The following is a 25,291-nucleotide window of genomic DNA, read 5'->3' on the forward strand; positions in this document are numbered from 1 at the left end:
GTAAGTTTTAATTTACCAATTCCAGCTCATGTCACTGGATATTTCTCTTTTGCTCTGTCACTCACACCAAGCACGATTCATAGGTAAGAGTGGATGAAGTGTGTGTGTGTGGGGGGGGTGCTGATGGTGGGCTTTTCTGTCTTGTGCTTTTGAAAGTGGTGACTTGCTGGTGCTGCTGAACATCTGAGTGTCATGAAATTGTAGAATTTTAGAATTGACTCTGAAGACCACTGCTTGTGAGGAAGCTGAGGCTGAAGAGGGGTAGTGACTGCACAAATCACACTGCAGATTTCTTGACTCCCAGTCCATGCTCTCTACTACTGCTTCCCCCTTCCCCCTCCCTCCCTGCTAAGATGAAAACACCTTCTGTCAAAGAACCTCATCCAGTCCAAGGGTGTGGACACTTCTAGTGAAAAGATGCGGATGAGACTTGGAACAGGAGAGACAAGTGTGAGCTAGAGCCTGGCTCATTTGTCATATTCTTATTTCCAATCTTTCTGGAAAGGGTTTCTCCCTCTTTTAAGCAAAAATGTTGTGGAGCTTCATCCCATACACCAAAAGGTTGTGGGTTTGATTCTTGGTCAGGACATATACCTAGGTTGCAGGTTCGATCCTTGGTCGAGGTAGGTACAGGAGACAACTGATTGATGTTTCTCATATCAATGTTTCTCTCTCTCTCTCTCTCTCTCTCTCTCTCATCAATTAAAAACAACAACAACAACATATCCTCGGGTGAGAATTTAAAAAAAAAAAGTCTTTGTCCCTGGTCAGTGTTTCTCAGTGGTTAGAGCATTGGCCCATGAGCCAAAGGTTCTCGGGTTTGATTCCCGGTCAAGGGCACATACCTGGGTTGCAGGTTCCATCCCCAGCTCCAGTTAGGTTGTGTGCAGGAGGCAGCCAATCGATGTGTCTCTCTCACATCGATGTTTCTCTCTCTCTCTCTCTCTCTCTCTCTCTCTCTCTCTCTCCCCCTCCCTCCTCTTCCCTCCTCCCCACCTCCCTCCCTTCCACTCTCTCTAAAAAAGCAAGTGTTTGTTAAAACCAAGGAACTCTTTTTAGCATTAAATGAAGTTGAGAAAAGTGTCTAATCACTTGAATTACGTAGGAGCCTTCTCTATCATTTGGTCATTTTTCATAACATTAATGAATCTGATAGTAGACTTGGTGTAATGGTCCCAGCCTGTCTGGGCAGGCACATTACAACCTGTTCTTAGCTTGGAAATGTTTTACTAATAAAGTAAGTGAAGATACTAAATTATCAATGAAACAGCGTAGATCCACTTTTCTGGAAGACTTCGATCCAGTGAGTGTGTGAACCTGAATTAGTTGCCAACACTTTTGGTTTCAGATTGGATAGCTCTATTCCCATATTTGCTTTAGCTCTTTTGTCAGTGCTAAGCAAACCCCTGTTGATTTTTCCTACCAAGGTTTTTGCACTGTTCCAACTCCCTAAACCAGCTAGGCCAATACGTTTTGTGGTTAAAAGAGATTGACTGAGGTTGACAAGGATTTTTGCTTCTTTTTGTCTCTTTTGCAGCACATCCTGTGGCGTTCTTTTCTCTGCGTAGGCAATGTGATTTCTCTGAGATGTGGCATGTTTGCCTCTAGTTTTTACGTCTGGCAAAACAAAAGTCAGCTTAAAACAGAGGCCTGGGTTTTATAGAGTTCCAGCCCTCACTGATTAAGTCTGTTAAGTGTCTGCTGATGTGTTGCCCTCTGCCAGGTGGTGAGGGTGTACAGACAAAGAAATGCACCACTACCATTAGAAGCTGAAAATGGGCGTGGCATCGTGCCTTCCCCTGGTGAGGATGCTGTGTGTTAGTGACTTTCGGTGTTTCCACTAAGCATGTGTTACTTTTGTAATCAGAAAAACTTAAAAATGGAGCTGGGTGAGAACACATTGTTGAATGAGAAAAGCAAGCTGTAGAATAATACATACAGTGGGCACTCTTTTATGTGAAGTATTAAAACATAAGTATTGTATGTTTATGGATACATGAATATATATAAAAGTATAAAAACAGATGGGGAGGATTTCATACTCACTTTAGGATGGTGGTTATCTCATGGGGAGAAAGGGAAACGGGGCTGGGGACTGCCATTGGAACTTAAGTAGTGTCTCTCTAATGCTTTAACTTCTTAAAAAAATGAAATGTGGCCCTGGCCAGGGTTGCTGTTGCTTGATCGTCCTCCCATGCACTAAGAGGCCCCTGGTTCAATTCTGGTCGAGGCAGCCAACTGATGTTTCTCTCTTTATCCCTCTCTCTTCTTACCTATCTAAAATCAATAAAAACATATTTTTAAAAAAATTTTTATTGATTTTTAGAGAGAAAGAGTAAGGGAGAGGGAGAGAAACATCTATGCGAGAGTGAAACATCCATCAGCTGCCTCCTGCATGCACCCTTCTGGGGATCGAGCTGCAACTTGGGCATATGCCCTGATCGGGAATCAAACCAGAAGAGTGCACTGGCTGATGCCCAACCAACTGAGCCTCATCGGCAAGGGCTAAAAACATATTTAAAAATAAATAAAAGTGTATTCTACTGAAAGATGCGTTGAATACTAAAAAGAAAAAATAAATGTGACAAATGTTAACCTTTGTTAAATCAGAGTAATGGGTTCATGGATGTTATAGTTTTCTCTGTACTTTTATTTGTGTTTGAAAATGTGAAATATATGGTTTTTATACTTTTTTGGAGCAAATGTTTTTTTAATTTCTATTGGGAGATCAGACAGCTAGCTATGAAATTAAATAATATTTAAAGTAGCATTTATGATTTAGAGTCAAAATAAGTCATATATGTAGTACGGTGCCATTTATATAGTTTTATTTTTATTTTTTAGAAATGTTTTAATTTATATTTATTGTTGAACATATTACAAATGTGCCCCTTTTCCCCTCATTGATCCCCTCCACCCTGCATCTCTCCCTTCCAGGCTTTCACCACACTATTGTCTGTGTCCATGGGTTATGCATATAAGTTCTTAGGTTAATCTCTCCCCACCCACCCCTGCCTTCCCTCTGAGATTCGTCAGTCTGTTCCATGCTTCTATGTCTCTGGATGTATTTTGTTCATTGGTTTCTTTTGTTCATTAGATCCCACATATGAGTAAGATCATGTGATACTTGTCTTTCTCTGACTGGCTTATTTCGTGTAATATAATACTCTCTAGGTCCCACCATGCTGTCTCAAAGGGTAAAGGATCCTTCTTTTTTACAGCTCCATGGTATTCCATGGTATAAATGTCCGAGAAGATGCTTGATATGATTTCAATCTTCTTGAACTTGTAGAGACTTGTTTTGTGTGCTAACATGTGCTAACATGTGGTCTGTCTTTGAGAATGTCCCATGTGCACTTGAGGAGAATGTATATTCTGCAACTTTGGGGTGAAATATTCTGTAAATGTCAGTTAAATCCATCTGATCTAGTGTGTCACTTAGACTCCCTGTTTCCTTGTTGCTTTATTGTCTCAGAGATCTATCTAATAAAGTCAGTGGGGTGTTAAAGTCTCCTACTATAACTGTATTGCTGTCAAGCTCTCCCTTAAAGTCCTCCAGAAATTTGTGGTTTTTTTCAGCCGGTGTGAGTCTTGTTCTGAGGTGGGTCTCTTGTAGACAGCATTTATTTGGGTCTTGTTTTCTTATCCATTCAGCTACCCTATGTCTTTTGATTGGGGCATTTAATCCATTTATATTTAAGGTTATTGTTGATAGGTACTTATCTATTGCCATTTTATTTCTTTATGTCTATGTTTCTCTCTATTTTTATTTATTACAGCAGTCCCTTTAACATTTCTTGCAATGCTGGTTTGGTGGTGATAAATTCGTTTTGGCTTTTTTTGTCTGGAAAGCTCTTTATTTCACCATCTATTTGGAATGGTAGCCTTGCTGGACAGAGTAGTCTTGGTTTCAGATCCTTGCTTTTCATTACCTTGAATACTTCATGCCATTCCCTTCTGGCCTGTAGAGTTTCTGATGAATAATCAACTGACAGCCTTATGGGAGCTCCTTTGTAGATAACAGATTGCTTTTCTCTTGCTGCCTTTAAGATTCCCTCTTTGTCTTGGATTTTTGGCATTTTAATTATGATGTGTCTGGGCATGGGCCTCTTTGGGTTCTTCTTGCTTGGGACTCTCTGTGCCTCCTGAACTTTTGTGACTTTTTCCTTGACCAGGTTAGGGAAGATTTCTGCCATTATTTCTTCAAATAGGTTCTCTAACCTTTGCTTACTTTTGACCTCTTCTGGCACTCCTATGAAGCGAATATCGTTATATTTCATGTTGTCCCACAGCACCCTTAAACTGCCCTCTTGTTTTTTAATTGTTTTTTCTTTTCGGTTCTCTGATTGATTTTTCCTGCTCTGTTTTGTAATCTGCTGATCCAATCCTTGGCTTCCCCTAATCCGTTGTTCATTTCATCCAATGTTTTTTATTATTTCTACTGTGTCATTCATAATTTCCTTCATAGTTTCTATATCTTTTTTTATGCTGTTGAGCATCTTTATGAGCAGTATTCTGAACTCTATATCTGATAGATTACTTATCTCCATTTCATTTAGCTCTTCTTCTGGAGAATTATTTTGTTCTTTCATTTGGGGCTTGTTGTTTTTTTTGTCTCTCCATTTTGGCTGCCTGTTTGGATTTGTTTCTATGTATTAGGTAGATCTGCTGGTCTTTTCAATAGTCTCTGGTGCAGGCCAATGTCAGATGCTGTTTGTGACTGGCCTTGAGTACCCTGTTTGAAGTTTTCCACTGTCTACAGCTTCTGGTTTCCTCTGCTGGGGCTGGGTGTGTTTGGACAGAACCAAGAAGAGCACCAAGGTCTGCTTTTTTAATCCCTAGGTCCAAAAGCAAATTAGGCAAAGACTCAAAGCACCCAGAGGTTGGTTGTTATTCAGTCTCTTAATGAGCCTCAGGCTGTAGAAACTCCACAGGGTGGGGCTGCTGATTGTTACCAGTCCTTTAAGAAGCCTCAGGTTGTAGAAACTCCAAGGGTTGGGGCCAGAGGTTTTCCAGCAGGGTGGGGCAATTGTCCCCCGTGCCCCCCCCACAGGCAAATGCTACTTGGAAGGTAAATGTCTGCCTGAGAAAGATGTTCTCTGCCGTATGGGGGAGTGACTCAGCACCGGGGTCCAAATGGGTGCCCTCTGAGATCTATTCCTCCAGTCAGCCCCCCTGGATTCTCCTCACACTGCTGTAGTCCACTCTGCCTCCACCGGAGCCCAAGGTGAGTGGCTGCACCGAAACTTTGTGCCTTGGCCCCTTAAAAGGGTGCCTGCATTTCCAGCCGTCGTCTCTCCCTTGCAAACAGAAACCCGGCTGCTTTCACAACCCGATATTATGTGGGCACCTTTCTCAGTTCTGGTGCTCTTGGCTGGGATAGATCCCAGAGTCCTCAGCGGGAATCCCCCACAACTGAGATATCCCTGCAGACCTTCAGCTGCTGCCTGTAGGAGCCCAGACAGCCCTCTCTCGCCTCTGCACTTCCTACCAGTCTCTATGTGATCTGCACTTTTCCTCCTTGGTTGAGGGTGCTTCCCAGCTCGTCTTCAGTTGCAGTTGATTGATTATTCAGGGTGGCTTTTCTGTATTTTAGTTGTAATTCCAGTTTGGGCTTGGGAGAGTGTCAATGTAGCTTCCACTCAATCTGCTGCCATCTTGGATCCTTTCCCTTTTTCTTTTAATAGATGAGTTCAGCCTATTTACCTTTATTGGAATGATTAATGTATTTGGTCTTTGTTCTATTTTTATTATTTAAAAAAAAAAATCTTTCACTATAAGGACTGTACTTGCTTTGGGAGGTGGGTATGCGTGTATATTCTGTTAACTTGGAAGGCTTATTTTATTTTAGTGTTTATAACTCTATACCATATTTCTTCAGACAATACCTATTGATTCCTCCCTACCATGAGCAATGATGAAATTATGCCCCTACCCCACCTGCTTTTTTTTTTTTTTTTATCCTCACCTGAGGATATTTTTTTCCATTGCTTTTCAGAGAGTAGAAGTGGGAGAGAGAGAAACATGGATGTAAGAGAGACAATTGATTGGTTGCCTCCTGCACGCACCCTGACCAGGGCCAGGGATCGAGCCTGCAACTGAGGCACATGCCCATGTCTGGAATCGAACCCAGGACCCTTCAGTCTGCGGGCTGACGTTCTAACCACTGAGCCAAACAATCTAGGGCTATTTTCATATTTTAAAACACCCTTATGCCTCTATTACTTGAGCTATCAGCTTTCAATATCTTTTGAGCCTCGTCAGTAAAAAATGAGGAAATCAATGTACGTACTTAATCATCCAGTTTTACCTCTATCCCACTTTAACATTCGTCAGTTACTATTATTTTTACATTCTCTTCTTTTTTGGGTATATAATTGCGATATATATATATACACACATATATGTATATGTGTATGTATGTATATATATATACTTAATTTTATTTTTCAATTACAGTTGACATTCAGCATTATTTTGTATTAGTTTCAGGTGTACAGCATAGTGGTTAGACAATCATATAATTTACAAAATGATCCCCCTGATATTTTAGGTACCCACCTGGCATCATACATAATTATTACAGTATTATTGACTATATTCCATGCTGTACTTTATATCCCTGTGACTGTTTTGTAACTACCAATTTCTACTTCTCAATCCCTTTACCTTTTTAACCCAGTCGCCCAATCCCCCTCCCCTTGGCAACCATCAGTTCCCTGTATCTTGTATCTGTTTCTCTTTTGCTAGTTCTTTAATTTTCTCTTTAGATTCTGCATATGAGTGAAATCATATGGTATTTATCTTGCTCTGTTTGACTTATTTCATTTAGCATAACACCCTCTAGGTCCATCCATGCTGTTGCAAATGGTAAGATTTTATTTGTTTTTATGGCAGAGTGATATTCCAATGTATATATGCATCACAACTTTTTTATATACTCATCTATTGATGGGCACTTGGGTCACTTCCATATCTTGCCTATTGTAAATAATGCTACAATGAACACAAGGGTGCATATATCTTTCTTGTTAATCCTCTCCCGAGGATATTTTTCCATTGATTTTTAGAGAGAATGGAAGGGAGGGAGGGGGAGAGAGAGACAGAGAGAAAGAAACATCGATGTGAGAGACACATCAATTGGTTGCCCCTGCATGCACCTTGACTGGGGCCAAAGATTGAACCTGCAACCCAGGTACGTGCCCGACCCAGGATTGAACCCGAGACCCTTCAGTCTTTGGGCCTACGCTCTGCCACTTCGCCACACCAGCCAGGTGTCTGGGGTTTCTTCAGCCGGGTGTCTGAGGTTTAATCAGTGTCTTGGGTTTCTTCAGATACATACCCAGAAGTGGAATCACTGGGTCATAAGGCAGTTCCATTTTTAATTTTTTGAGGAAACTCCATACTGTTTTCCACAGTGGCTGTACCAATCTACATTCCCACCAATAGTGCCTGAGGGTTCCCTTTTCTCCACATCTTTGCATCACTTGTTGTTTGTTGATTTATTGGTGACAGCCATTCTAGAAGGTGTGGGGTGATATCTCATTGTGGTTTTGATTTGCATTTTTGTGATAATTAGTGACGTTGAGCATCTTTTATGTCTATTGGCCATCTGTATTCCTTTTTGGAGAAGTGTCTGTTCAGGTCCTCTGCCTATTTTTTAATGGATTGTTTGGTTTTTTTGGTTACATTCCCCTCTGCAAATTTAAGACTTAGTCTTAAGGTTAAATTAATTAAATTCTTTCCTCCAGTCCTTTTGCCATACTTTCTATATTTATCTCGCTAATTGAAGTTTTTCCTCTAGTAGTTTCTTCAGTAAGGAGTCAAGGAAACTATATTCCCTGAGTTCTTATATGTGGAAACGTGTTTTTTTGTCACCTTTGTACTTAAACAGCAGTTTGGCTTGATATATAATTACTCTTAGGTCCCCCTTTTTTTTTTTAATCCTCACTTGAAGATATTTTTTCCATTGCTTTTTCAGAGAGAGTGGGAGAGAGAGAGAGAAAGAAGGAAACACCAATGTGAGAGAGACACATCGATTGGTTGCCTCCCCCATGTGCCCTCAGCAGGGCTGGAGATTGAGCCTGCAACTGAGGTATGTGCCCTTGGGCGGAATTGAATCTGGGATCCTTCAGTCCAAGGGCTGATGCTCTAACCACTGAGCTAAAGTGACTAGGTTGGGTCACATTTTTGTGTATGTGAACTATTACAGAAAAGTACATGAAACGGTTGTGTGGTATGATAACCTGATGAATAATGACAGCACGGTGACCCCAGAAGTGAGTCCCCCACAAGCCCCCTTATGTCTGTTCCCTAGCACACCTCCCTACTTCCCCTGAGACTACCACATCCTTTCATGTTAACCCTCTTTGCTTTCTTTATGGTGTTACCACCATCGATGCTCCCTAAACAAGAGAAGTAATTTTTGCCAATTTTTGAAGTGTATATAAATAGAATCATACACTGTTTACTCTTTTATCCTTTGCTTCTTTTTTGCTCAACATGTCATTTGTAAGATTCATTCACATTGCTGCTTTGCAGCCTTACTTATATTTATGTTGCTGTGTAGCATTCTGATATATGAACAGCTTATTTCTCTGTAAATGGACTCTTGGGTTATCTCTAGTTTGGAGCTAAAAGGAGCCATAATGCTATGAATAGTTTTATATATGTCTCCTGGTACACATATGTATATATTTCTTTTAAGATATAGATTTGGGAGTGAAAACACTGGATTGTAGGGTATTCACATTTCATGCTTCTTAGATACAGCCAAACTGTTTTTGAAGTGGGTTGTATTACTTTATACCCCTACCAGCAATGTATGCAAGAGTTTCTAGGGTCACCTTCCCTTGTTGCTTCATTGTCTCTGAGCCCAAGTGATCCTTTGGGGTAGGTAATATTTCCATTTTAACCTGAAAAAACAGGTTCAAAGTGGTTAAGTAACTTAGTGCAAGTTTATAGAGGGAGTGGATACCAGACTGGCATGTGAACTCTGTTCTCTCTAACGCTAAAGCCTGTTGTCTTTCCATGCTGCCTTTTTACAGATAGGACTTCCTGACATCAGGTATGTAAGGCACTGAAACCTCCCAGGGAAGATGAACATTCTCAAAGACTTTTTTTTTAAAGAGTAGATTGCGCCTGGCCAGCATGGCTCAGTGGTTGAACATTGACCTAGGATCCAGGAGATCCCGGTTCGATTCCTGGTCAGGGCACATGCCTGGGTTGTGGGCTTGATCCCCAGTAGGGTGTGCAGGAGGCAGCCAATCAATGACTGTCTCCCATCATGGATGTTTCTATGTCTCTCTCTGAAATCAATAAAGATATATTATATTAAATTTTTTAAAAAGTAGGTTGCTATCTTTTGGGGCTGGATATAGTTCTAGGAGGTGGCCTGTTTCTCAAAGTCCCTTCCAGTTTTGTATTGCAGATGATACTCACCCGATATATTTAGTGTCCTGACAATCTCTTCCTTTTTCTTGCTTTTAGCATCCAGCCTGTGTATGGAGCACAGCACCCTCCTCTGGATCCTCGGCTCACCAAAAAGTAAGTCGAGTTGTTCTTCCTTTCATGTTGGTACTTCTTTCATCACCCATCAAATCCTCTACTTTGTTGAAATGAGAGTTTCCACTTTGACCTCTTCTAGCTTCTCCTCTACTCTCTTTTGGATTAGAAGATGAATAATTTTACCTTTAAACATTCATTTATTAAGTGGGAAATTAACTCATTTCAAATATTTTTTTTCTACATTGGAAGCAGATATATAGGGTGTCCCAAAAAAGTGTATACACACACTTTGAATAATTATAAAAGCACTGGTATTAAAATACATTTCATTTTCAAAATTGAGCTATCAGCTGTTAAAGTGTATGTACATTTTTTTGGGGCACCCTGTGTAGGATTTGGTGTTAGATTCTCTGTTCTGGTGAAAAGATCTTTTATATATGTATGTGTGTGTGTATTTGTGTGTGTGTATATATATATACACACACACACACACACACACACACACACACACATATATATAATATATGTAAACACACATGTATACATATATTTATTTTAATTATTTTTTTTTTTTTGAAACGGTGTTTATTGATTAAATATTGTCCTGAAACTGGATGATGGAGTACCTTCTTTGAGCAAGAGATCTGGTTTCTGGGGCTTATTGCTTCTGAATGTAGATAGGTCTGCCACCTTTTGTATACTTACACTATGAGAATTAGGTCACATAGAATATAACTCTAGAGCTGGCTTTCTTCAGGTCCTCTTTCTCTGACATGGAATCCCATTCATACAATAGAATTAAAAGCTCCCTGGAGACGATTTCTCTAGTAAAATTCTAATAAATTATATTTTCAAACACAACAGAGACCCTAGCTAAATCCAAGATGTGTAGATGTGTATCCATACTCCTAATTATCACTTTATCACAACTTTCTCTAATGGGCCAACTCAGCCAGAGTGAGGAGATGGGTTCATCTTCTCAGGTTATCTCAGAACTCTGGCATCTATCTGTGGGTATACTCAATCTTAGAGACCTATTTCTGTGAAAGCTATAGTTTATCATGAAAGCTGACTGACTTGAGAGATGCAGGAGACCTAGGCTCTCAACTTCTTGGAGCCAGTGTGATAATATCCACCCTTTCTTCCTTCACAGTCAGTTGGAAGTAAAGATAATGTGCATTAAAGTATTTTGAATACCTGGATAAGTGCTATATCAAATATACATTACCAATATTTTATTTTTTATTGATTTTTTAGAGTGGGGGACGGGGAGAGAGAGTGAAACAGAAACATCGGTTGATCCATTCTACATCCTGTGTATGTGCCCTGACAGAGAATCGAACACATCAGCTTTTGGTGTACGGGACAGTGCTCCAGCCAACCAAGCCACACCAGCCAGGGCTGCATTACCAATATTTTAATATTTTTAAAATAACTTAGTCTAATGTATGGTGAACTTTCTACAATTCTAACAATTCGTGTGTGTGTGTGTGTGTGTGTGTGTGTGTGTGTGTGTGTGTTTTGCAATTTGGGCAGTATATAGAAGTACAGTCTTTGGAAGTATGACCACTGTTCTTTTCTGTAAGGTGAACAACTTTTATATCAGAAACCACTAGACTGTAAGCTCTTCGAGGACAGCAGCTTTATTTTGTTCACCACTATACCCTTAGTACCAGGAACAGCATGTGGCACATAGTAGGCACTAGGTGAATGTTTATGGAATGAAGGAATGTAATTTTTCATTTACTTAGTGGCTTTTCTTTCATGTTTCTTAGTGTGTACCTTGTATTAGCTCTTCTTAAGGGGAGCGTGTTTTCTGTGATATTGTGTGATATTTCCATTAAGCAGAATGAATGTACTACTTCCTGGTTTTCCCAACAACAGACTACCTGGTCTTTGGCTAGTATAGCAGGCACTGTTGGTTACCTACCCAACAGTCTACCCTGGCCCTACTTCTTCCTTGCTCAAGAACCATAATTTTATTCAGCTATTAGTAAAGTGACAGTGTACTTAGAGCAGGTATCTAGATTAGTTTAAGCCTTTTACAAGAATTCCTTGGTAATCCCAATGACTGGTCTATGGTGACCTCATCTCATGGACTCTGGCCAATGAGTTGTAAGAAAATCTCCCGAGGGAGGGTTCTTGAAAAGATTTTTTTGATCAGAGAGAGATTGTTTTGTGAAGAAAGCCTCTTTTTGCCTCTGCTCACGTTTCCTGCTTTTGAATGTGGTAGTGTGAAATTGAGAAGCTGAAAGCTGTAGCAGCTAGCTTGTAACCTGAGGGAAAGACCAAGAGAATTGCAGAGACACCAACCAGCTCAGTGCCTGGACATCGTGGCCTTTATAACTTAAACATCATAGTTGAGAATTCATTTTCTTGCATCCAGTTTTGTTCACAGCCAGGATTTGTTGATTGGTAATAGATCCATTCCAGCATATTTTATAATGACCTTTGACAAACACATGGTCCACATATAAATCTGTCTGTCTACCCATACATAAGGCAGTAGGGTATACTATCCCACTTTATGCTTGGGTTACAGTCACCATACCTTGTCTGCACCTGTCATCAACTGAGTTTTCTCTGATTCTGTACTTAAGACAGGTCTTGAGTAATATCGCTATATCCCAAACTGCCAAGACCAGATTTATATACTCTTGTTTCCCAACTGTTAGTGATATAAAACCATGAATGTTTTCACTGATCAGCAGTTGCATTCATATACTTTCAATAGAGGTAATTACCTAACTCTGCAATTTGGAAGGAATATAATTGTCACTGAATATATCATGTCCCCTTTTCATGCTCATGGTGGTTTGATATTAATAGTCTACAGCATGGAACAACGTCTAGTTTGCACTGGACCATTTTACAATTCCAGATTGTTACTGTAAAACATTTATTGCCCTTATTTTAGTACCTTTGTTGGGATATTTTTATTACTTTCCCCACTACATGATTATCGTTCTGCTTCAGACTGCCATTAATTACTGTGTGGTTAATCCCCATCGCAGCAGAAACCTTTACGTTGGGTCTTCAATCATCTAAACTGCATAAGCGAGTAAGGTCATTCATGTCTGTGTATATTGACTTCAATTTGCCAGATTATTACCATTAGTGATAATATTGCCTGCAATAATTTTTATAGCTCAGATAAAACTAGTGTTACTACAGAGCAGCCCTACTGGCCACTTGATGGCATGACAAGCTTCTAAATTTATTGTTTTCTGAGTTGATATCCAAGTATAAGGCTGATTCACACAGAGCCATACTAGCTATTGACTAGTTAGTAAATTCCCCACTTGCTTCACATCTTACCAATGTCACACGTTATTTTTCTAAACAAATTTGTATCATATTTCTATTGAGTGTACAGCCATATCAGTAAAACAATGTAGTATAAGTCAAATTACAGAATGACTGAACTTTTATTTCCTAACCAGTATAACCCGTAGCCACTCTCTTCAAAACATCTGTAGGCGTTCGTGTTAACATTGAAGAAGTTGTTATTCACCAGACAATGAGTTTCCTTCAGATGGGCCATTTCTTATGTTTTTGAGTTTTTTGTTTCACCTGCACTTCTCGGATCCCTTTTTCGTTACCACTTACTAGCTCCGTGATCTTGGGCGAATAACTTAGCCTCTTGGAGCCTTAGTTTCCTCATCTATAAAATAGAAATAATAAGACTCAGCTCACAGAGTTGTTGTGAGGATTAGATAAATATCTGTAAAGTGCTTCCTAAACTCTTATTTGGCACAGTTGTGAGGAGGTATGGTGGAGATGTCTATCTGAGGCCAGTTTGGTTGTAACTTCGATATAGTTCTGTTTAAATAATCGTGGTTAAACTTCAAGTCATACGGTGGCATTATTGTACCTTGGGCTAGGTATAACTTAGGTGGGGCCATGTTAAAACGAGGCACCCCAAGCTAGAATGATCTGGGTTGATTTTTTTACTGGGACTGCTGGAGTTAAAATGAAAGAGAGACATTTCTCCTCGAAGGACCACACCCCTAGATGTGACTTCTTCCCATTCTGGCTACCGACATACACAGTCCGTTCTGTGCAGACAGGAAGTTATTTCTACTACACGAGAGAGTTAGGGCTGTCAGGCGTACACTTGGAGGGATGACAGCTATGCTATTATATGCTCAGTTTGCCTGGCAACTCTTCTTCCCAGACTGCAGATCTCACTAGGCCTCAGCCCTCCTCTCCAGTTTTTCTAGGTAGAGTAGTTAGAGAGCATGCAGGCTCTTCAGTGAGGAGGACCTGGATTTGAGCCTGCCCATGACCTCAGTCAGCCTCAGTTTCCTTATCTGTAAATGGGAATAATAATAATAGTACCTATAGACTTATGAATGAGAATAAGAAAATGGATATATGTAAATATTAGCACAGAGCCTGGCCCCTAGGAAATAGCCCATAAATGTTATGTACGTGTAGATTTATATTATCCCCTCTGGAGAGAACAAAATTAATTAACATGGGAAGTCTTCAAAGCCTTAAGTGTTCCCATCATTGTGGCTGGTCTACAGATTTTTCTGCTTTCTCTCAGTGGTACACCAGGTACCTTCATTCTCGCTCTCCTCTTTCATTCTGTCCTCAGACTCCCACCACTCTAGGTGATACCAACCCCTTCCTCCACAAAGGCCTCTTTTCTCAGGACAGAGCTGTTTTAACTGATTAGTTGAGTTTTGGGTTTTGTGGGTAGGTATCCCTAAAAATTTCTAACAGCCTCAAAATGATCTGCTTTGAATCTCTCATGTCTTTCTGTCACAGGGAATGACAGTCTTTCCTCCCTTCTTTCCTCCTCATTGTGTGAGAATATGTCCTTCTGGGTTCTATTTGCAAAGCTTTTATTTGAGTAAATTCCAGTTCTTAATCTAGTTCACTTGTACTGAATCTTCATCTGCTTCAAAAAATATAATGGAATACTTTAATGCATAAAAAGGTATAAAGACAAGTATAGCCCAAGCACTTAGCTAATTGACCTCCATTTGTAGAGGAAGCTCAGTGTCTGTTAGAACCTGACCCTCAGCATGGCCCATCTTTGGGTGTAGATTGTAATCCAGTCTAGGTGTGCATCTGCTTCCCCCAAAGTTAGATTATCAGCATCCAGTCAGTTCTTTGACCTGAGTTAAAATTCAGCTTCTTGATTCGATGATTTATTTAAAGAATTCTTAAAATATCAGGAGGTATTTAGGAAACATCAACCAGAAAAAAACAGTAGTTAGTTAACCTGGCAATCCAGCGAGCTCCATATCACAGTGTTAGATTTGTTATGTGCAGTCTTGAGGTACACTTAACCTCCAAGGAGGAAAGCAACAATAATACCACGTACTAATATGCAGTATTTTATCGATGACAGATCTTTCTTATACATCTGCCCGTTTGTTCCTGACTGAGGATCGGACCCTCAACTTCACTGTGTGCCCTGACTGGGAATCAAACCTGCAACCTTTTGGTGTACGGGTCAATGCCCCAACCAACTGAGCTGCCTGGCCAGGGCTCCAGTGGACTTTTGACATGCATATATTTGCATTGCATTGCCTCAGTTTCATTTTCCTTGACTTGGGCTCTCGTTTGTTTCCACTTACTCATTTAGTAGGTTTATAAGTATTATTACTTTGGGGATTGACGAAAGCACAAAACATTTTCCACTGAATAATAAAAATTATATGTTTAGAAAACATGAATAATTCAGAGGAGTATAAAAATGAAATTAAATATCACCTATAATTCCACAACCCAAGAGATAAGCACTGTTAACATTTTGATATGTTTTCTTCCTGGTCTTTTCTATGCATATACTTTTTAAAAAATAAAGAGATCATTAAAAATACATAATTTTGGTTCCAATTTTTACTTTATTTAGATTGTTTTCAAGATGTGATTTTCACTGGCAGTGTAACGTTTCATTTGGTGGCTGAACCATAATTCATTACTTCCAATTTCTAGATGTTTATGTTATTTGCAGTTTTTAACCAAAATAAATAACACCGACCTGGCCAGGTGGCTCAGTTGGTTGGAGCATAGTCCTATACACCAAAAAGGTTGTGGGGTTGATCCCTAGTTGGGGTGTGCACGAGTGGCAGCCAATCAGTGTTTCTCTTACCACATTGATATTTCTCCCCCCGCCTCTCTAAAATCAATAAACGTATCCTCAGATAAGGATTAAATAAATAACACCATTATAAACTGTTTTAGATCATTTTTTTTACTTTCTTATTACGTTCTTATGGTTAGAGGTGATGAACCATTTTAAGGCTCGTGGTGTATATGCTCCCAGATTTTGTTTCGGGAAGATTGTACAACATACACCCCCACCTGCAATATTAGACAGCTGGTCTCACTACACTCTGGTCAGCTGAAGAGAATACATTTTTAAATCTTTGCTAAGTTAGTGGGTGGAAAATGGTATCTTGTTTTCATCACATTTGAGCCTGCTACATCTTGTAATGCTGTGTTCTCTCTTGGATTCATGTGATATATTTTCCTTTACTCTGTGTGAGACTATTGTTTACAGATAATGCCTGGGTGATATCTTATGCCTTCTTCGGTGTTAATAATGGGGACATTCCGATGAACTGTACGAGTTACCAGTCTGTATTTATCAGTGTTAATAGCAATTATCTTTCAGAAGAAGTATTGGACTCATCTAGGGCGATGGGATGGGTTATTAGACCACCTACCTCTACCCAAAGGAAGAAGCATCTCTTGGAAATGGGGGAACTTCAGCTCCTCTGGTACAGCTTTTCACTCTAGAGTTTCCCAGCCTTCCTGGGGGAAGCAGGGGGACTTTTTAATGTTTTTACCCATTGCATTCTGGTCCCCAGGTGTAAGCTTAGGGAAGGTTGTACTCTCTGCTTCCCTGTGCGGGGTATGAGGGCTGCTAGATAAGACTGAGTTAGAAATGTCCCAACCACACAGTCCCCTGGAACAGGAATAAGGGCCCCCAGACCTTAAGCAGGAGACGGAAAGAGGAAAAGTTCAGGGAAGTAGGGGTGGTTGCCATGACTCTTAGGACTAGGCCATTTTCTCAATGAGTTAATCTAGTGTTGCCCAAATCTTCATGGTTTTTTTTTTGCCATTTTCTATACTATTATTTACTAATACATAAAAAACTCATTTACACAAAAAGATTTATTTTAAAAAATAAACTTTATCACTTCTATAAATGGAAAACCAATACCGTTTTCCAAAAATAGAAAGTAACATTAATCCTGGCCAGGCATGGCTCAGCGGTTGAGCATCGACCTAGGATCCAGGTGATCAGGGTTCAATTTCCAGTCAGGGCACATGCCCAGATTGTGGGCTCGATTAATGACTCTCTCATCATTGATGTTTCTATCTCTCTCTCTCCCTCTCCTTTCCTCTCTCTGAAATCAATAAAGATATATTTAAAAAAAGAAAAAAAAGAAAAGAAAGTAACATTAAAAATAAACATAGTGAAAAACTAAAACAGTCTTATTAATTAAATTCTAAGCCAGATCCTACTGCTTACAAATATGTCGGTCCTGAGGTTGCCCTCACTTTGTTAAAAAAAATAGCCTTATAGACAGAGTAGCCCCAGCCTGAGACCATCTCCTCATGGTTAGCAGCAGAAGAACTTGAACAAAACAAAAAAGATGACGTGTTCATTTTGGAACTCAGTGTTTAATGCTACTTATGTTATAGTCTACCTAAAGTTACCTTTTACTCTGCCAGTAGTTTATATCCTACTCGAAGGAGCAGTTTAGGCTATGTTGCCATAACAGGTTAAGTCTGAAATTTCAGTGGATTGACACACTAAGGTTTGTTTCTTGCTCGTGCCACATGCCCAGAGTGGATTAGAGTGGGAGTGGAGAGCAGGCTGTTCTGCAGTACTTAAGGTGTTACCAGGCTGAGGGAGGCACCACCCTCTGGAGCTTCATCAGTGACTGTGGTAGAAGAAAGTTTATAGAGAACTCACACATGTTCTTTTATACTTAGAATTGATCAGCTCACTTCTCTCCTCTCCTCAGCCCATTGGCCAGAGCTAGTCATGTGGCCTCGCCTAAGTGCCAGGGGGCTGGGAAGTCTAGAGGACCACATGGATTAGCTGGTGAGCATTGCTGCCTTTGCTGCATCTGTCTGCAGCATTGGGCTGGTCTAGATGCCCCTAGATGAGGAGCGGGTATGGGTGTTTTTGCTTGAAGAAGGTAATGATCCCGTATGAGTATTTGTAAAACTGTTAATAGTACATTACGCAAGCCGTGCGATGTGCCAGACCCTTCCTCGTAACGGGGTCTCCTTTCTTAAAGCTTCATTAAAGAGCGGTCGAAAGCCAGCGCAGTTCCTCTGAAAAATAAGAAGGCCTCCAGTTTCCATGAGTTTGCCCGGAATACCAGTGATGCTTGGGACATTGGCGATGATGAGGAAGAGGATTTTTCCTCCCCTTCTTTCCAAACTCTGAACTCAAAAGTTGCTTTGGCAACTGCAGCCCAAGTCCTGGAAAACCACAGCAAGTTGAGGGTGAAACCAGAACGGTCCCAGTCAACAACATCCGACGTTCCTGCCAGCTACAAGGTCATAAAGTCCAGCAGTGATGCCCAGCTGTCCAGAAATTCCAGTAAGTCTGTCCTGCTCCCCTCCATAGCCTTGGCCTTTCCAGCAGAGTGCATTTTAAATAAAAACATTTTTCCTTTAGGGCATCACTCAGATTTTCCATTGGATGGTAAATAAGCAAGCTCAAGCCTAAGGTATGACATCAGTGAGCCTAACTGGTCATAAGCTGTGCTTGCTCCTGCCACCTGGATAGCTGCCTCGCCCTGTGACCTGGGGCTTCATTTCCTAACACCCAGATGTTGCCTGCCAGTCTCTTCTTTCTTTCTCTATGCTGGGGTCCAAAATTTTTGTGGTTTGATTACTTCACATTGCTTTACACCTGGCCAGGTTAAGGAATATTGACAAATGTATTTAAGGTTGTCAGCTGAATTCCACAAAGGTTTGGTGCTGTTGGTTTGCCTCAACCGTGGGCAACAGCCACTAGCATAGGTTGTCTCTTTCCTGTTCCTGAGGCTCCTCAAGGTGCCTGAAGGCCCTGTGACCCAGCTCCCTGCCCATCGGGTTGGGGAGCAGGAGGGGACAGATGCCCCTCTCTGTCTCCTGAGGAGGTTTCAGTAACTGAGGTGATATGGCTTTATCAGATATTGGGAGACTCAGTGTATACCTTTAAATGTGCGTTGCTGTATTTAATGTGGCCCTAATGGTTTGTGTGTTTTTTTATCCTCACCTGAGGATATTCTTTCCATTGCTTTTTAGAGAGAGTAGAGGGGGAGAGAAAGAAAGAGAGAGAGAGAGAGAGAGAGAGAGAGAGAGAAACATCGATGTGAGAGACACATAGCGATTGGTTGCCGCCCGCACACACCCGGACCCGGGCTGGGGATCAAGCCTGCAACCAAGGTATGTGCCCTTGGCTGAAATCGAACCTGGGACCCTTCAGTCTGTAACTGGGCAGATGCTGTAACTACTCAGCCAAACCAGGAAGGGCTCTAATGGGTTTTATGGACGCCAGTTATTTTGAGCTAGAGAGGGAAGTGCCATCATTCTAGTGAAAGTTAAAACAGCTGACTGGTAAAGGATGAAAGGGAAGTAGAAGAATGCAGAGCCCTGGAGCATGGCCTGGCTTGGGCTCTAAGAGACTAAGCATGTGGTCATGAAAGTAGGCTGGAAGGCCTTTAAAATCATTCCACAGACACTTTCTGTCACTGATCCGGGCCCCAGCTTGAACCTTCAGCGCCATGTGCGGGTGGGCATTTATGTTGATCAACCAGGGGCCACAGCTACAGACATTGTCTGTGCACTGTGATTGAGGGTCTCCAATGTGAGGAAGAACCCTCCACAATCCCTAATGAGCTGCCCTTGTGCAGCCAGGACCTTCCAGAGCCTTCCTTCCCTTTATGAGGGTCCTTCCTACGAACATCTGTCTGTCTATAGCTGCTGCCAGATGTCCACATGGGCCTCAGCACTGCGGTGTGAGCCAAGTAACCTGTGGCACTTGTTTCTGTAAACCTTCTAGCTGTGCTAGTTGTCACTCTTTAATTCTTGTTGTGACTTATACTTTTTAAGGCCTTGATATATAAAGAATATGAAACAGTCATGAAAGGACAGTCAGAATTTAAAATTGAGTTTTGTTTGGGTAGTAAACTAAATAAGGGTTTTGGAGTCAGAAAGATCTAGGGTGGCCTCTCGACTCTCCCTTGCAAATTACTTCACCTCTGAGCTGCAGTTTCCTCATCTGTAGAATAGTAATAAATTAATAAATTCCCACTGTGTGCTGTAAGGATCAAAGGAGAGATATATAAATGTGACCCGCACAATGCCTTATACTTAGTAAGCACTCAATAAATGTTAGTCCTGTACTGCTCATTTCTCCTACCTTACCATTTAGTGTAGAAATGTCTAGAACCAGATATAGAGTTCAACTTGAGTCTGTGTTCCTGCTATTTTAGTCATATCTGAGCAGAATTAAAAGCTGGTTCATTTGGTGAGACGTGGAGCACAAAGGAACTGTAGCCACCAGAAGTGGGATTGCTTTAGGCCAGAGCTTCTCACCCCCTGCAAGGCACACTGGGGGGCCAAGAACCGATTAGAGTTGGGCCAGGGATATTGACCCTCCCAGCCTTGGGGCAGCTGGGTGGGGCTGGGGCTTCAGGAAAGCAGCTACCTCCTTGTATTGCAGTGTGCTTTATAGTGTTGTCGTTTCTTATGTGCTCTGTGACATGGAAAGGGAAAGTGAACATGACCTTAGACTGTGTTGCCCCCAAACTCATTATTAGGCACCAAGAAGAGTTCTAGGTTGGGGAAGAAAGAAAACATTTGATTGCTTTCTGGGGTCACCAGAAAAGTTCTTGAAGTGCTGCAGCATCCGAGTCTCCGTTAGTACATAAGGTGCCTTGTGTGTACAATAAAAAACGCAGCCCATCCTCTAGGCAGAAGAGCGGAGCACAGCTGGCTTTCTGTCTCCTGCTGCCCCTCAGCTGGGCCCCCGCAGCAACACACAAACTGTGCAGCCATGACTTGTGGAGCTTCGACCTGAACAGTCAGATTTAAGGTTTCTCAGAATCCGTGCTCTTCACACAGCTTCTCTCTTTCTCTTTCAAATGATCTCAGGTGATACATGCCTGAGGAATGCACTCCACAAACAGCAGTCACTCCCTCTCCGACCCATCATCCCCCTTGTTGCCCGGATCTCGGACCAGAACGCTTCTGGGGCACCCCCAATGACTGTCCGGGAGAAAACCCGCCTAGAAAAATTCCGTCAGCTTCTCTCCAGCCACAACACTGACTTAGGTGAGTCCCCGGGAACCCCGGGCAAGATAGGACCTCTCGGTGACTGGAATTCTGAGAGACCTGGAAGCTATTGCTCTTTATTCTTCCTTCTTTTACTTTTCCAGCATCTCCTGATCTGGTGCCCATTGCAGTGACATGCAGGTATTAAGTCAGCAGTATGTTACTAGAAATTAGGGACCAAATTAGGTGGGACTGGATTCTGTGGCCTGTAGACCATAGTGCAATTATTCTGGCTTCGGTCTCTCCCACCTCAAGGCAATTCTGTTGAAATCCACACCCACTTGTCTTTCTCTTCCCCTCTAACTCTAACTTCTGAGCCAACTGGATCCCTACTGCAGAGTGTGTCCTTGGCACTTTGCTGCTCGGGGCTGCTCTTTTGGGCTTTCCCCCTGTGCTTGTCAGTAGCTGGTGGTGGTGGTAGTGATGGTGATGGTGGTGATCATCTTACTTGAGTGGTGGGAGGCGTCAAGCCATGCTGGCTGAGGTTTGTTTTAGGGCATTTGTGGGAAGAGCTCAATCCAAGAAGCTTTTATCTGTTTGCAGATGAACTGAGGAAGTGTAGCTGGCCAGGGGTTCCCAGGGAGGTTCGACCTGTAACCTGGAGACTCCTGTCGGTGAGTTCTACCCACTGTATAGAGAAGTGTGAGCCCTTCTTACCTGATGAGGTTAGTGCGGCCACATTAGTCTTCCTCCATAGACTTCTCTAGTCCTACTGGAGATGACAGAACCAGGGACTGTAGTCCTGCATCTGTGCATAAACACGTTCTGGGGTTTTATTTCCACATGCATAGAGGAGCACAAGTTGGTTCCCACAGTCACAATCTCACATTCTCAACACCAGGGAGGAAGAATATAGTGAGGCACGGTAGTCCCAGCCCTTGTTTGGGCAAGTCCAACCGTCCCTGTGCTTCACTCCTTTCTCGGGAGAAGAACCACAGTGGTTGACACCCACTTTGCAACTGGGAAGAGCTGATAATGGGCCTCCCTCAGAGGCCTGCATAGTCCCACTTTCACTGAGTGCAGAGCACTGTCCAGCCACTGTGATAGGAACACTTGGATTTCTGAGCCTGTAAAATTCATTCATTCTTCTAGCAAGGATTCATTGAGGGCATGCTGTTAGCCAGGTACAGTGCCAGGTGCCAGGAGGGTATAAAAAAATGAATCAGCCACAGTCCCTGCCCACCAGGCACTCCCTGTGAAATGTATTGCATAAATGTCTGTGAGATGAAAGGTCTCCCTCCTGGCTGCTCCCCACCCCCAGTCCTGCAACCATGAACCATTGCCTCTGCCACTTTAATAAGTTCAACTGCTGTGAAGAATAGATTGGTGAGAATAGAAGGAGAGCAGGACATGTAAGGATTGGGAGTGGGATCTAGACCAGGGACAAGAATGAAAGTTGGCCTGGAGCTTGGGCTAGGAGGGGGCTGCTGCCAGAAGTTCTGTGTCTGGATGCTGCAGCTGCTGTGTCACAGATTCCAGTCAGCTTCCCAAGCTGGTAATTCTGAATGTTACCGTGGAAAAGAATGGGTAATGGGCACATGCTTACATGGTGCATCAGTGAGATGTGCTGTAGACACGGCCGTCTCCCTGTGATTCTCAGAAGTGTTGCCTTGCACACATGCAGCTTTCAGAGGTCCTGACTTGGGCCAGTTCCCTCTGACTGACCTACATTCAGTGCTCTCCGTGCCAGCTCTGGGAGCTCTGGGATGCTCGTCATCAATACAAGCTCAAGTGCAGCACAGGGATACAAGGGTAAATAACCCTGGGAAGGTTGGCCTTGGCTCCTCTGCCTCACTGAGTGAGGAGAAGACAGACACTGGGTGGCCGAAACCAAACAGGAATCTACCCTGGTTCTCTTGGCAGTTTTCCCGCTATTCATTTGGTAGTTTCCAAGTCACTGCTCAGGCTAAAAAAAAAATTAAGGATTCATCCAACTAGTATCTGTCCCCATCTGACTAGTAGTCCTGTCTGTAGGGCTATCTCCCAGCCAACACTGAGAGGAGGAAGTTGACCCTGCAGCGGAAGCGGGAGGAATATTTTGGCTTCATTGAGCAGTATTATGACTCTCGAAATGACGAACATCACCAGGATACCTACAGACAGGTACAGTCATCACCTGCTGCCCTTTTGCTTACTAGTCTTAAGCTTGAGGTGTGTCCCCTGGGCGTGCTACTGGGGTACAGTTTTCTGTCTTCAGGCTCTGGTGTGCTGGTTAGGAATTAAATTTATTCCTGGGAGTATGCAGAGTGGGTATGGGGTCTGGAAAAAAAATATTCCCAGAACTACTTTCCCTCTTTCTAATTCAGTAGCTCTGATTTTAGCCATTTTAGATAGACCACCCCCACCCCACCGCCGCCAGTGGCAGTGCTTCTCAAACTTTAATGTGCATACAAATCACCTAGGATTTTGATGAAATCCCACCTGGGGATTATGACAAAATGCAGATTCTAATTCGGTAGGTCTGGGGTGAGACCTACCCTTCTAATGAGCTCCCAGGTGACGCCAGTGCTGCTGTTCCACAGACCTCACTTGAGTAAGGGTTATGGGTTACAAAATGAAAGATGCATTCACTCAGGAGTGGTCCAGTCCCTCTGGACCGTGACATCAGTGCCTGTTCAGCACCCATGTCTGTCTGTCTGTCTGCAGCAGCTGTCGCCATTGGCAGCCTTGGCAGGGAGCATTCCATCATTGCTCATAGTGGTCCCCGCAGCCTGCGAGAGGGTGGAGGGGATAAGAGCAGTCTGGTGGTTGCGGAAGAGGGAAAAGACTGGGGGAGGCAGCTGTCTACAACAAGCCCTAAGAACTGAAGTAGCCGCTGCCGCTGCTGACAGTCCTTACAATTGTTAGACTGGGCTTTGGGAATCCCAAGGCCAAAACCAAGTGTAGTGACCTTTTTGGTAATAGAAGTCAGAACTTTCGGTGCCAGTTAATGAAGGTCAGCTCCCCCCTGGTTTTTCTCCACTTCTTATGCGTCATGACTTCACGAGCAGGTCCTTCTTAGTTCCCTATTCTCGCACGTTTTTGCAGTTGTCAAAGCTCTTTTAGTTCCTGGAAACTGCTGATGAGTAATTTGGAAAGAGGGGTACACATTTTGACCACACCTATTAAAGTACTGAAACAGACTTCAGAGCAATAGGAAAAAGCAGGGGATTCTCTCAGGTTGTGAAGCCTATTGCTTTTTGAGATAAGTGGTTTTGGGGGAGGTTTCCTCACTGTTCAGTGAGCTATTGCTGTCGTGGAAACATATTCCAGATGGACAGGTAGGTTTAACTAGACCTTTTTTGTATGTCAGTTAGTTCTTTGTAAAGATAAATTGTGCTCTCACTCTTACTCCCTTGATCCTAGTTCTTATTAAGAAAATACCGTTTCACAAAGTGGCATTTGTGTTTTTGGCCATGGCTTCTCTTTTTCAGATCCACATTGACATTCCAAGGACGAATCCTCTCATTCCATTGTTCCAGCAGCCACTTGTACAGGAGGTGAGGGAAGTACCTAGCGTCCTCGGCCCTCTCCCTTCATAGCTCTGCGGCCCTGTTCCGTGTGGATGAGCGCTGGAGCCTTCTCTCCAGCCCCGGCAGGTTACAGCTAACTGATGCACCTGTGTGAGACATGGAGCTGTGGGCCCTTCAGAGCACTTTCTTGTGTGTTCTCATGTGTTCTTCCTAACAATCCCAGGGGCCGAGTAGTGCTGAGAGTGAAGGGACTTGCCCAGAGTCTTGAGGCCACCTGGTGACAGAATGAAGACTAGAGCCCACATCTTAGAATTCCTAGTCTTGTATTTGCTCTACTTTATCAATCTGGGATAATGATTTTTGTATTGTAAATATATATAACAACCATCACCACCATCCATCTGTAGAACTTTTTATTTTTCTAAACTGTAACTGTCCCCATTAAACAGTAACTAATAACTAATTATTGATCCCCAGCAACCACCATTCTACATTCTCTCTGAATTTGACTACTCTCCGTACCTGTAATAAGTGGGGTCATACAGTATTTGTTCTTCTTGTCTAGCTTATTTCATTTAGCATAGTATCTTCAAGGTTCATCCATGTTATAGCATGTGCCAGAATTTCCTTTGTTTTTAAGGCTGAATGATATTTCATTATATGTATATAACACATACCATTGATCCGTGCACCTATCAGTGGTCAGTTGGGCTGCTTTCCACCTTTGGGTATTATGAATGCTGCTGCTCTGCACATGGGCAGCGAGTATCTGAGTCTGTGCTTTAAATTTTTTGGGGTATATACCCAGACATCTCTGCTGGTGGGAACCCTCATGACTTACCAATAGCATAAAGAAGATTTTGAGGGCGACACCGTTATTTTACCTGTAAGAGCTCAAAGAAAGCTAAAAACCCATTCAGGACCCCCGTGTCTCCTATACAGTTCCCACGACTCAGCCCTGCTCTTTCCATATTCTAACTTGGAGATGTTCAGATACTTCTGTTTGTGCCTGTTCACTCTAA

The 25,291-nt window shown here is 42.3% G+C and overlaps 1 protein-coding gene across 2 annotated transcripts in view; it reads left to right on the forward strand.

Moving 5' to 3' along the window:
- The window catches only part of TBC1D22B (TBC1 domain family member 22B), a 74,120-nt gene that overhangs the window by 5,533 nt on the left and 43,296 nt on the right, over positions 1 to 25,291 (forward strand). For both annotated transcript variants that reach the window (XM_087817368.1, XM_016223733.2), the window contains exons 2-7: positions 9,490 to 9,546; positions 17,787 to 18,094; positions 20,638 to 20,817; positions 21,361 to 21,431; positions 22,792 to 22,920; positions 24,231 to 24,296. In XM_087817368.1, coding sequence (XP_087673494.1) covers positions 9,490 to 9,546; positions 17,787 to 18,094; positions 20,638 to 20,817; positions 21,361 to 21,431; positions 22,792 to 22,920; positions 24,231 to 24,296 — 811 coding nt within the window. The remainder of the gene's footprint in view (positions 1 to 9,489; positions 9,547 to 17,786; positions 18,095 to 20,637; positions 20,818 to 21,360; positions 21,432 to 22,791; positions 22,921 to 24,230; positions 24,297 to 25,291) is intronic.

The sequence above is a fragment of the Miniopterus natalensis genome, chromosome 5, assembly GCF_054644295.1.
Source record: "Miniopterus natalensis isolate mMinNat1 chromosome 5, mMinNat1.hap1, whole genome shotgun sequence".
NCBI classification, from domain to species: domain Eukaryota; kingdom Metazoa; phylum Chordata; class Mammalia; order Chiroptera; family Miniopteridae; genus Miniopterus; species Miniopterus natalensis.